Source organism: Molothrus ater, chromosome 3 (assembly GCF_012460135.2).
Source record: "Molothrus ater isolate BHLD 08-10-18 breed brown headed cowbird chromosome 3, BPBGC_Mater_1.1, whole genome shotgun sequence".
NCBI lineage: Eukaryota > Metazoa > Chordata > Aves > Passeriformes > Icteridae > Molothrus > Molothrus ater.
This window is the reverse complement of record NC_050480.2, coordinates 2344891-2357532: the sequence shown is the minus strand read 5'-3', so window position 1 is coordinate 2357532 and position 12642 is coordinate 2344891. Positions and strand designations below refer to the sequence as shown.

The 12642-nt window shown below is 47.7% G+C and overlaps 1 protein-coding gene across 1 annotated transcript in view; it reads left to right on the top strand.

The window, feature by feature from the left end:
- The window catches only part of REL (REL proto-oncogene, NF-kB subunit), a 28996-nt gene that overhangs the window by 13747 nt on the left and 2607 nt on the right, over window positions 1–12642 (top strand). The window contains exons 5-9 of the mRNA XM_036380647.2: window positions 7840–7980; window positions 10907–11011; window positions 11249–11461; window positions 11790–11858; window positions 11961–12035. Coding sequence (XP_036236540.1) covers window positions 7840–7980; window positions 10907–11011; window positions 11249–11461; window positions 11790–11858; window positions 11961–12035 — 603 coding nt within the window. The remainder of the gene's footprint in view (window positions 1–7839; window positions 7981–10906; window positions 11012–11248; window positions 11462–11789; window positions 11859–11960; window positions 12036–12642) is intronic.

Here is a 12642-nt window from a genome sequence, read left to right as displayed (position 1 = left end):
AGGTCTAATAAAACAGAATTAGTGACAGGAATGTTTTTATGTGTTTATTTAGTTGATCAGAACGGGGTTTTGCAAGCAGCAATCGTTGCAAACGTTCAGTGCTTGACAAGGTTGAGAATTTTATGTAGGGATTTAGTTTGTTTTTTAAGGTCAGAGGAGTGTTGGTACATTTTCCAGGATTGTGCAGGCTGCGCTGAATCCATCCTGCATTGTGCTTTACCTCTGTGTCTTCAGAGAGGCATCTGACTGCCCTGTTTAGAGACATTCTGGAGCAGGTCGCGAGTTGGTGTTACTCATTTCTTGTATGACATCATCAAAGGAACTTCATGGAAAATGAGCCTTCAGGGTGCTTGTGTATAGGTAGGCTTTTCTTTCTTCTTTCCCACTTTCTTCTGGAACAAGCATTCTCTGTCCTGAGCCCCCTTTTGGGGAAGAGAGGTTGAGTATTGACCCTAAACAATTGATGCCTACCTTGGAGTCCCTGGGTGATGGGAACTTGTTTGCAGATCACTGCCGTGTGCCCAGCTGGAGGTGCATTGGGGTCATTCTGCCAGTGCACCTGTGTAAGGCTGTCTCCCTGTGAACTCCCAGTGCTGGCTGGCAGCATTTGTGCCTTGTGAAGTTCAGCACAGGCTGTAGGAGCTGTGTGCATTCACTAGGATGGATGACTTGCAATCAGGTTGCTCCTCTTGTGTTAGCCTTGTTTGAGAGAGAGGGAATTGCTGTTTCCACACCGTGGTTGTGATCTGTGGTATTCCTAAAGCACCTGCCATATATTTTAGCCTTCTAACAATCTCAAGAATTCTAGAAATCCCTTTTGTCTCTCATGTCTGAGCACTCCAGGGAAATGGGGCACAGTGTCAGCCTAACATGCAGCTGGGACTCCTTGGCATGGTGGTGATGATGATGATACAAATAGCACAGCATCGAAGGAGCAGAGTTACTCCTCCAGTGGAGCTGGTCCATGTCTGCTTTCTATGGTGTTTGTTTTCTTTTAGGAGCTGTTGAGTTGTGCCATATCCTTGTCTTCCCATGCACTGTCTGATGTACAGCCAACTCAAATTAAAAGAAGAGCCAGTTTTCAGTTAAGAGCTTTTGTGAGTGGGTGTGACTTGACATAGAGACAACAATTGAGTTAATAACAACTGGAGTTAATTGTCAATGAGGAAAAGCCCTAAATGTTTTCTTTAAATTATGGAAAAACTGTACTCAGTGCAGTGTTACAAAGGACTGACCTTTTTCTAGCCAAATGCACGGCAGCACGAAAACCCCGGACTTGTCTCGGAGTGAGAATCCCCAAATTCCAGGCGGTTTTTATCAGTGGGGATAACCTGACTTTCCCTGGAGCTTGCCACAGGCTGAGTCTTCCTGCTCCTTTGCAGCTGCTTGTGCTTAGGAGCGTGCAGTTCATTTTTAGGCTCTCCCCTGCAGCCCACACCTCGGCACGTCTGCTGTGCCTCCGCAGCGTTTCCTTTGCGTTTCCCCTTTCCGCCCGCCGGCGGCTGACCCTGCGCTCGTCACTGCCGTGCCGTGACGCCCTCGCTCTGCCCACGCCGGCCCCTCTCCGCGGCTTCCTCCGCCTCTGCTTCCATGAGAAACCCCCTCTCCTCTGCTGCTGCTCTCCTGTGGCGTCCCCAGGATCCCCCTCTCCACCTGCACCAGGGTTTCGTGGAGTTTCGTGGATTCCGTGAGCGGCTCTCGGCAGTGGGGATGGGTTGAAGGTGCCCGCTGTAACGATCTCCTCAGACATCACAAGAAGCTTTGAGCTTCTTTTCTTTTATTAAAACAAATGTGCAGCCCCCCAGCTACATCCTGAAGTGTAAAATCTTAGTAGTGAGTCTCATCAGCTTTTGAAGGGGCACAGAGCAAACCCACTCGAGGGAAGCTGCGTGTCCTGATCATGGCATGGCCCTGGCTTAGCTTTGGGAAGCCCTTTGTTCCTCTGCTCTCATGCAAATGCTCCTTTCTGCTCCTTCCAAAATGCATGTGTTAATAGTAAAGGACAGCCCCCTTTCAAATTGTTTAAAAAGGAAAATTACCAGGTAGCAAGACAAATATGCTGACTTCTTTATTTTTTTTATGATAGAAACAGAAACACCTAAAGAACGATATCAGGAATGTACAGAGCCTGATAGATACACTCATTTAAATCAGTTCTAACTTTACCTTTCTCACACTGAACTTAAAACAGGAAAAGAAGCCAGAGAAACATTGTCTGGGTGAAACAAGTGCTGAGTTTTGAAAGCTTTAATTTGTATTTCCAATTCTTCCTTGGCCAAGCCATTTGCCTCCCCTGCATTTCTTTCTTCTGTAAACCAGGGAAATGTTCCACAGAAGCTTGGGCATTGACTGGCTGTAGAATGGCATCTGAATTTTAGTTGTTTGCACTCACCAACCCACTGACATTTTGCTTTTTGAAAAATGGGTGTTGCTGATGCATGTTCTGTTTCAAGGTACAGGTAAAAGTTTCTCTTTTTTTCTGCAGAATTGATTGAAAATTACCTTTTGTGGCTCTCAGTGGAATAAAACAGGTGTGGTGTATTGGGAGAAGAAACACAGTGCTGCCACAGTCCTTCCCTCCCCTTGTTCCCAGCTTCACCAGGACTCTTCATCAGGGACTGTAGTGACAGGACAAGGAGTAATGGGTTCAAACAGAAAGAGTGGAATTTAGGTTGGATATACAAAGGAAATTCTTTATGGTTGCCCAGAGAAGCTGTGGCTGCCCCATGCCTGGAAGTGTCCAAGGCCAGGTTGGATGGAGCTCAGAGTAACCTGGGACAGTGGAAGGTATCCCTGCCCATAGCAGGGGGTGGATCTGGATGAGCTTTAGGGTCTTTTCCAACCCAGACCATTCCATTATCCTGCTCCTTGGGAAGTGTTAGTAAAAGGCTACCCCATCACCAGCAGGGACACAGGCTGGGGGGATAAGCTGGGTCTGAACGAAATGGACCTCCTGAGTACCAAGAGGGACCTGTGGCTTGCAGCCCATTTCCCTGCCTGGTGTAAATCAGCAGCACCTCTGGAAGAAGCTCTGCTTCCACCGATTCCCTTGCACCAGGGCTGCCTGTCGTGGGAACCAGCTGGCTGCAAACAAGCCTTTTCCTCTTCCCTTCTGGCAAGATAGTTCTGAGCCAGACCAGTTCCTTGATCTGCTTCACCACATGAGAGCTAAGCCGGCCTGAGCAGTGCTGGAAAGGTTGGGCAGAGCCACCTTTTGCAGCAAAACCTCTGGCATGGACCGAGTTAGACTGCCCAGTCGGTATCAGGGCCAAGGGGGGTATCTTTGTACTCCAGGAGCAAAACCCTGCAGGCAAACCACTTCTGTGTCATCCCTTAAATGAAACTGAGCTCCCAGCATATCCCTAAATTAAAAACCCTCATCTGCGTAAGAGAGAAACAACTCATGATGATTATTAATGATGTGTGTTCCCCACACATGTGGGGAGTGATGTGTGATGATTATTAATGAGGTGTGATCTCTGGGGTGTTTTAACTTGTGGAAGGTCATTCTCTTTGACATCTCATGTGGCTCATGTGGCCCTGCAGCCCCTCACTGACAGGGGAAGGTCACAGGATGTCCCTTTGCAGCAGGGTGAGCTGTGCTCTCCACAGAGCCCCCTCTCTGACTGTGTCACACCACATTGCCCTGGAAGTTTCCATGCAGGTTAAGTTGAGATGCCTCCAGCTCTGCCCACTCCAGAAGGGTGACATCGTTAGTTGGGTGATGGGCTCTGTGTGAGGGATCTGCTGTTTGATAGGTGTTATCAGTCAAAAAACCAAACCCTTGATTATTTCACTTCAGTGTTCAGAATAAACTTCCACTTTCCCTGATGCATCACTTTATGAGTGAACATCAGAGCCCTTAACCCCCCATTAAATTAATCATAGAGATGGCATTTTATTGGCCTTGCTGGATGTTGAAAGCTATTGAAATACTAAAAAACCTATAAAACTATAATTAGAAATTAATAAACAGGATGCCTGACACCACTAGCATCTTTAATTTTGTGTCTGAACTTGGACTTGCACGTTGGTGTGTTGAGCCCAGAAAGTCTCCAGTTTTGTGTTACAGCAGCAAATCCAGCAGGTTCTCAGTGGAATTCAGTGGAATCACAGCAGAGCATCTCTGGATTTTAGAGATAAAATCTTGGAGACAGGGACAGCCCAAACCTGATGCCTGGGAGCTGCCTGGATCAGCCAGCTCGGGTTGGAAGGAGTTCACAGTTCAGCTCACGTGGGGTGTTTTGCCCACACTGGGACCTTAGCAGACAATGGATTAGGGAATTATTTCCAAGATAATGATTTAGTAAAGCTGAAGAACCAGCATTTTGTTCAGAAGAGCTGTAAACAGATCTATAATGAAATTATTTACTTGTTATTGTAGTGCCTTTCCAGATGAACAGCAAATCCTCCCTGGGTTTGACCATAACTCCAGGTACTCCTTTTGCAACCCTCTTGCCAGAATCTTGGTGAGCGGGGTTGGATTTCTTTTACCATGGTGCTGCTGGTATTTTTATGGGCTTTTTTGACATCACAGTCCATATTTACCTTAGAATTTTAATTATTTTTAAAATATTATTTTAATTCTGTGAGTTACTTCTGAAAGCTCCTTGGAAAGCTTATGATTAGTCCTTCATGTGTTCCTGTGTGCAGAGACAACTACAGTTAAAGGATTTCTGCCAGGTGAAGGCTATTTTTTGTAATTAGACTGGGCCATCACAGGAATATACCCGGCTTTTGGTCGGGCTCCAGCTCTTTCAGCTGGATCCAGATGAAGACACTAAGGTGTGGTACCACACAGCGAGCAGCAGTCAGAAGAGGAAGTTGAACCCTTGCCAAAACCAGAGAACTTCTTCCCTTTTTGTTTTTTTGGTTCTTGTGTTGTGTTGGAGCCTTTTTTCACCACACCTGTGCCCCCAAGGTGCCACATGGGATGATGGTTTTCCCTTCCCACCTGCGATGCTCCCCGGTTTCAGTCCTGCTTGCATGGAGCTCGCAGGGCTTGGCGGGGTGGCTGCTCCTCCTCTTCAGTACATAGCGTTCCCAAAATCTTCGACAGTGTTTCCTAACTTTATTGACTTCAGGTTTGTCAGGTTTAACCCCTCTGCTGTCCCTCTGCACAGAAGCTGTTGGAATAAGATGGGGTGACATGACCGTCCTCCACCCGGCCGCGCTCCAGGCGTTACTCAGGGTGTTTGTCTGCCTCGGCTTTGTTTGCTTTTAATATTCCCAAGGTGTAAACCAGCATCCATTCCAAGTCAGTGGCTGCTCTCAAATGGACTTCAGAGGGAGCAGGATTAGATGTTTGTTAAAAATAAGAGCATTTTGTTTTGTTTGGATGATTGTCTTGTTTTGAAATGGGTGAAAGCTGTGTGCTTCTTCATATGCACATGGAATCTGGTGTCTCTCTCTTTTTTGAAGCGTGTCATCACAAGATGGAGTTGCAGCTGTCTTGTTCTCCTTTTCTTGCACTGTTATGTTCTTCTTGTGGGGTTAAAAATAGCCCAAGAGGAATCACTCTTGACTGAACGCTTCCTCTTTCAAACCCCAGATTTTTAAATATTCTATTAAATGGTTTATGAAAACATGCAAATCAGGAGCAGTGGTTTTGCTGCAATAGAATGAGCTGTACACAGTGATTCTGTCCCTTGCCATTCCTGGCACACAACTCCTGTGTCAGGTGTTGGACAGATTTTCTGGGAATTTGCGCAAGTTTGTAGCAGAGGAAATGACATCATTTGAACATTAGCATTGCTAATTTTCTCCATATCTAGAGTATTTTTGCTTTTATAGAGTACTCTTAGGCTTCAGTCTGCTGTTAGATGTTTCTGAGGAAGAGTCACATTTCCCTGTGGAAGGCCTGGAGCGGGGCTGAGGCTCCTTTAGTGTGAGAGAGGGCCTTGGTTGCACAACCACGATGTCCTCACTTTGGCTTCAGGGTCAGGAGCCAGATCCAGATTTCGTGCTCAGCTTCCATCCACAGACAGCTTACTCAGGCAAAGGTACTGAATCTGTGTGCTTAGTTTGATAGTGAAGAGGTTTGAGGTTTGAGCACCCCTTGGCTCTCTGCAGGGACCCACATGGTCACCAATGGCTAACAGGAATGTGAACCCTGATGTCAGGGTGTCCTTGGGAGCTTCCATGATGTCAGGGCATGGATTAGAGCTGCTCTCCTGATAGCCTTTCTGCAAGGTGCCCTTTGAAAGTGCACTTTTCCTTCTGTGTTCTCTGAATCAGCTGTACCCAGAGGCAGCTGGGCTGTAAGTCAGCCAAATCCGGGTCAGGCTGAGGAGCTGTCTGTTCCAAACCCGTTTCCTAAAGATCCTCTTTCAGGTTAGCAGGTGAGCTAATGAAGGGCATTAAAGCATAAAACCGTGTGTGTCTGGTGACACAGTGAGCACCAACCTGCACAGTGCTCACGGGCAGGACTCCCCTGGGCTCAGCACTTCTGAAGCTCCCACAGTTGTTGCTTAGTTTTGTACTCGCTGCTGTATTTGCCTTGAGATATTGCAGATCACAGGCTTGGAAAGGGAAAGGTGACTTGATTTCCCTTTGCACGAGAGACCAGGAGAAATTGATATTCAGAGCACCAGAAGGACTCAGAATGCCCAGTGGAAAGTATTCTGAGCTCATCACACTGACAATTTCACACTTATCAAAAGGTAAAAGGAAGAAGCCATCAAGTGGGCATTGTGGAATCCCACTCGTGGCAGGGTGGAGACCTGAGCCAGTGATAAATGCTAAAGGTCAGAGCAGGCAATCTAATCAGTACAGCGTGGTCCCCAGGCTGCTTATCACAGCCATGTTTAATCTTCTGCTCTTGCAAGAGCCCTTTGAAAGGCAGGGCAGGAGAGTGGAGAGCTGGTGATCTGGTGGCTTGGCACATGTTGGCTTTGGGTAACTGTGAGGAGTGTGAAACAGCTGAACTGCTGCTGGGAGGGGTTTGGGGAGCCAGAAACGCAATTATTTTAATTATCAGTACTTCTACTTAAGTGAAATTAAGCCAGTTTCTCATTTTTACTAGCATTGAGTGCCAACATAAGATAATGGTTTAGTGTCACACCTTAAAGGAAAGTGTTGAATTCAGAGGGGGCTGCTCTGCCCAGAATTGTCCATTAAGCTGGGAATACATGAAATGTTCAGTAATGATACCCCAGACCCTGTGTCTTATAATTAAAATAAGGAGTGAACACAATTGGAATGCTGAGTTTGGGTTATGCAAACTGGGAGGAATATGCAAGGAAATGGATCCTTTCCAGCAAGGCTTTCCTTCTTGTGTCACAAATCTGTATCCCAATGGCTCTACTGATCCCTGCTCTGAAAGGTACAGCTGTGACACTGCTGGTGATGGGGTGGGGAGGTGGTTTCTGTTGTTTCAGCTTCTTTCTTGCCCCAGGAATTGTCTTCTGACTCTTCTTCCATCTCAGTCTCCAGAGGAAAATAATGATACCATGTAGCCAAAGAAAATCTTTAACAGGATCCTAGGATCCCTTTGTACCAAAATATTTCTCTTGGGCAGCAACATTCATTTTGCAAATTTTATCATGCACAAAGAATAAAAAATTACTGTTAAGCTTATAGCTACATGAAACTGTTGTGGCAGGCAAGGTGGGGAACCCAGGCACAAGGAACAGCTGGGGAGCTCGGACAACTGAACCTTGTTGGGTGCAGGGAAGGCGTGAAAGGCTTCAGTATCATTGGTGTGAGCAAGGGATTCATTCATGCAGCCCCTGTCCAGCTGGGCAGCTCCATCTCCTTTACTGGTGAGGGCTCATCCCCAGTTTGGTGAGGAATTGGTGCTGGTTCTGTGCCTGACCCTGGGTGCTGTGTGTCCTTCAGTGCCCGAGGAGCAGCTGCACAACATCGACGAGTACGACCTGAACGTGGTCCGGCTCTGCTTCCAGGCCTTCCTCCCTGACGAGCATGGGAACTACAGCATAGCCCTGCCCCCTCTGATCTCCAACCCCATCTATGACAACAGTGAGTACCACCTCAGCCACGTGGCTCTCTTTGCTTTCCCCTTTTGTTTTCTCTTCAGCTTGGGATGGGGAATGCCAGCTGCCTGAGGCCTGTGCCAGCTCTGGGTGGCTTCTGTGGCTTGGGACTGCCAGGTGCATGAGTGTCCCATGGCAAGGCACAGTGAGCAAACATTCAGACGTGATCCCAGGGTGAAATGTTGGCCAGCCAGAGTGAGGATTGTCCATGGCATTCCTGGATTTACACCCAGGTGTTTTTCCAGCCCGTGTTCACACACAGCAGCAGTGATTGCTAGGAAGGGTTCATGCCTGATGTGCCAAGTGATTCAAGTGATAGTAGTGAGATGGGTGGCTGCCTCGAGGCTGATCTGCTTTCCAAGAGTCCTCTAGAGCCTGTTTGTGCCCTTGAGGAGTCTTGCCTTTGCCTTGTGAGGGCTCTGGATGGGACTTGCAAGAGAGATTTATGGCAGTGGGAAACTGTCTGAAGGCCTGTTGTGTCCTGGTTGGTGGCTGTTTCATGGACAGGTGGGCAATGGAGGAGTCCTTGGTCACCCAGGAGGGTGCAGAGTATGTGACACTCCTTCTTGGCGCTGTTTTCCACATTCCACAAAACTGGACATCCCTAGGCAATCAGCAGCTGAGGATTTTAGCCCCCAGTGTGTGCTGGACTCCTCTCTGGGAGCAGAGTAGCAAAAGAACTCTAATCCTGAAAAACTTTCCTGCAGCGTTTTTCATTTCTGCACCATGAGTGTTTCCATGCTAAATATTTGACATCCTCATTTTAGCAGAAAGTACTGAATAAAATGAGATCTGCATTTCCTGAAGTTGTTAGGATTGTGTTGATGTGGGCACAAACCATTGTGAATATGCTGAGTATGAACTCAGATGGCTCTGATATAATTAGAGTCTCCTCCAGAACGATCTAGAAGCTGGAGCTGCTAGCATTGTGTCACTGAGAACCCTTGCACTGAAATAATCAGGGCTGAGATAAAAAACTGATGCACCAGATTTGCAGCTCTGCCTCAGATGCCATTTAGAAATGTGCCAAATCATGATTACAGCTGGTGGGCTGATGTCAGAGCCTGCAGAGCTGCTGTGGGGGAAGCAGGGGCGGTGCTGGGTGTGTGTGGGCAGCTCTGCAGGCACCCAGAGCCCTCCCTGTAGCAGAGCAGCCCTGTAAATAAACCCAACCACACATTGTAAAGAACAGCCCTGCTCAGTTTCACATCCCAGCTGCTTTTAGAAGTGTCAGCCTGCTTAGAGCTGCTCTGTCCTACAGCCAGGCTGTGCCCTCAGGGGACAGGGGCTGCAGCTGGGCACCCTTGGGCTCTGAGGTCTGAGCCTCCACAGATCTGCTCGGATTAGGAGCAAAGAGATACCATGGAAGCCAGCTTGGACACTTCAAATCCAGTGTTTTCTTCACTTTCTCATCCTTCATAGCTAGCCCAGCTCTTTCCAGAGAAGTGTTAATGTACCAGGGTACAGGCTGCCCAGAGAAGCTGTGGCTGCCCCATCCCTGGAAATGTCCAAGGCCAGGCTGGATGGGGCTCTGAGCAACCTGGGACAGTGGAAAGTGTCCCTGCCCATGGCTGGGGAGTTGGAAATGGATGATCTTTAAGATCCCTTCCAACCCAGACCACTCCTTGATTCTCTGCTATTGAGTGCCATTCAAGCACACAGAAGTGAAACATGGTAAAATGAGGCTTTTCCTCACAATTCTTAATTTACCCTTCCTGTGAAAACCTCCGTGTGACGCTGTCAATCACATGGCCCTGTGCTGTTTCTGGGTTTGTTTGGTTTCCCTTCCCTTGAAGGGCTCTGATTCATTCAGCAAATGAAGTGGTTTTTGTCATGTAGTAGTACATGGGGCTGAGCTCCCACTTAGAATAGTGACAGTAGTAACTGCAGACAGTACCTACCTAACTGGGACTGGTGAGGGGCTACCAGAGCTCTGCTCTAGGTGTAGTCTAGCTGTACTTGGGTAGGAATTGATTCAAACTAAAGCAGATTTGTTTGGTTTGGTTTGTTTTTTGTTTGTAGGGTTTTTTTTGAGGTTGATACTATGAGCTTTGATTTTTGTGTTTCTTCTCTGAGTCTGAAATGCGGAGCCTGTGGTGGTGGAGCCTCATGCAGGATCAGTTTCATGGTGTCAAAGCAGCACCAGCTGGATCATTCCAGACATTTTAAAAGTGTTTGGAGCTGCTGCTCCAGAATGGAGCCAGACACCACCAGGCAGAGCGTGGCTCCATCCCACTGAAGTCGCCCATAGCCATGAGATTGTTTGGAATGCAGTGTGCAGCCTTCAGTGGGGGCTAATTCATGCTGGGAGGGAGGCAGCTCTCCATCCTCAGCTATCCTGAGGGCTGTTCTTGTACAGCCACAGCCTGGAGCTGGAAGTTTGAGTGGTTTGGGATGAAACCTGCTGCCCTCAGTGAAGGGGTGTGAAATTATGGAGCTGCTCCTGGACACCTGCAGAGGGGAACAGAGGAGAGGCTGGATGGCCAAGCAGCTCTGAGAATAGAACTACAGCCAGATCCTCAGAGAGGGGAATTCTCCTGACTTGCTAGCCCAGCTCTTTCCAGAGAAGTGTGACTGTACAAGGTAATCAGTCACCCACAGAGCTGCTTTGAATTCTGCAGCTTGAAGGGCAGTGGGGCTGAGCACCACCACCTCAGTGGGGAAAGTATTTGAGACTGCTCTACAATAGTTAGGGAATGGGTGGCACAGCAGTGCTGGTGTCTTGTGCTTGGAGATAAGCTGTAGGATGATGGAATGTCAGACCCTGAATTTCCTGTATGGAGGAAATTGCTTTGTGTGGATTTCAGGGTGTCACACTCCTCCTTGATATGCCTGAAGTCCCAGCACCTCCTATCCAACGGTGACAGAGCCACAGTAATTCTAGGTCATTAAATCTGCCTGTTTGCTTCCAGGAGCTCCCAACACCGCAGAATTGAGAATTTGTCGTGTGAACAAGAACTGTGGAAGCGTCAAAGGAGGAGACGAAATATTTCTGCTGTGTGACAAAGTCCAGAAAGGTAACCTGGACTAGGTTTTTTCTCTCTCTTTTTCTCAACTGGACACATTCCATGACCATTTTCCTGCTGGGGGGCTGAAACCCTTCAGCACACACCTCGGAGCGGTTTGGGTTTGGAGCTGGGTGGAACAGCTTCCGGGTTCGTGGGATCTCAGCTCCTCACTTTGCTCCCCCTTTTTTCTGCTGCAAGTTCTCAGTTTTCCAGCTTGACAAGCATCTTCTGTTTCTCCTGGCCTAGATGACATAGAAGTCAGGTTTGTCCTGGACAACTGGGAGGCCAAGGGCTCCTTCTCCCAGGCCGACGTCCACCGCCAGGTCGCCATCGTGTTCCGGACGCCGCCGTTCCTCAGGGACATCTCCGAGCCCGTCACCGTGAAGATGCAGCTGCGGAGGCCCTCGGACCAGGAAGTCAGTGAGCCCATGGATTTCAGATACCTGCCAGATGAAAAGGGTATGGTTCCAACCATGAGAGCAGCTTCTGAGCAGCCATGGTCAATGCAGGACTCATGGTGGTGGCTTAATTAATAGGAGATCCACAGCACTGCTTTGGCAAAGTAGAGTTTGGGGTTTTGAAAGTTACAGCAGTCAGTTTATTCCCTCTTTCAGTGAAATTACCAGAATTACTGCTGGGTAACACTGGCATGGTTTGTTAGTGCTGCCATGCTTGCAATGTTTTCCTTTAAGTAATTCCTACTACAACTTGGTGCCACTAGGGTGTTCCTTTAGGCCTTCCTTAAAGAGAAAAGCAACACTTTCCCCTTCCACTCCTTTCTCTCCAGATCCATATGGCAACAAAGCAAAAAGGCAGAGATCAACGTTGGCTTGGCAGAAGCTCATACAGGACTGTGGTAAGGAAAATTTTTGTCTTTTTCTTCTTGTTCGAGTGAGCTTACATTTAGCTGGAGCTGTTCTCTGTAAATGCTGCACACTCATGTTGTGTTCCATCACAGGGTCCAACACGATGGAGAGGCCCAAAGTAGCCTCATTCCCTGTGGTCACTCCTGAAGGGAAGGCGATTAAGAAAGGTGGGTTTTTGCCTGCAGTCTGACAGTGCTTTAAACAGATAGTGCCCTCTCTTTGCTTGAAATTCTAATCTCTTGAGGCTTTCTTCCTGTAAGACAGTGATGCTTCTGACTGTACAAACTTCAAGCTATCAGTTCTTTGTGTCACCCTCAGTATGGGCCATAGAGGGGTGAAGTAAGCTGTGACTGTGTTCACAGGGGTCTTCAGATGAGGGAAGAGATGAGGATCTGACTCCATGTTTCAGAAGGCTTGATTTATTATTTTATTATATATATTCTATTAAAATTATACTAAAATAATAGAAGAAAGGATTTCATCAGAAGGCTGGCTAAGAATAGAAAAAGAAGGAATGATAACAAAGGCTTGTGGCTTGGACTCTCTGTCCGAGCCAGCTGGACTGTGATTGGCCATTAATGAGAAACAACCACACGAGACCAATCCCAGGTGCACCTGTTGCATTCCACAGCAGCAGATAACCATTGGTTACATTTTGTTCCTGAGGCCTCTCAGCTTCTCAGGAGGAAAAATCCTAAGGAAAGGATTTTTCATAAAAGATGTCTGTGACAGTAAGCAGCTCTCCTGCTGCTGCCCACAACTCCGGGGTCCATC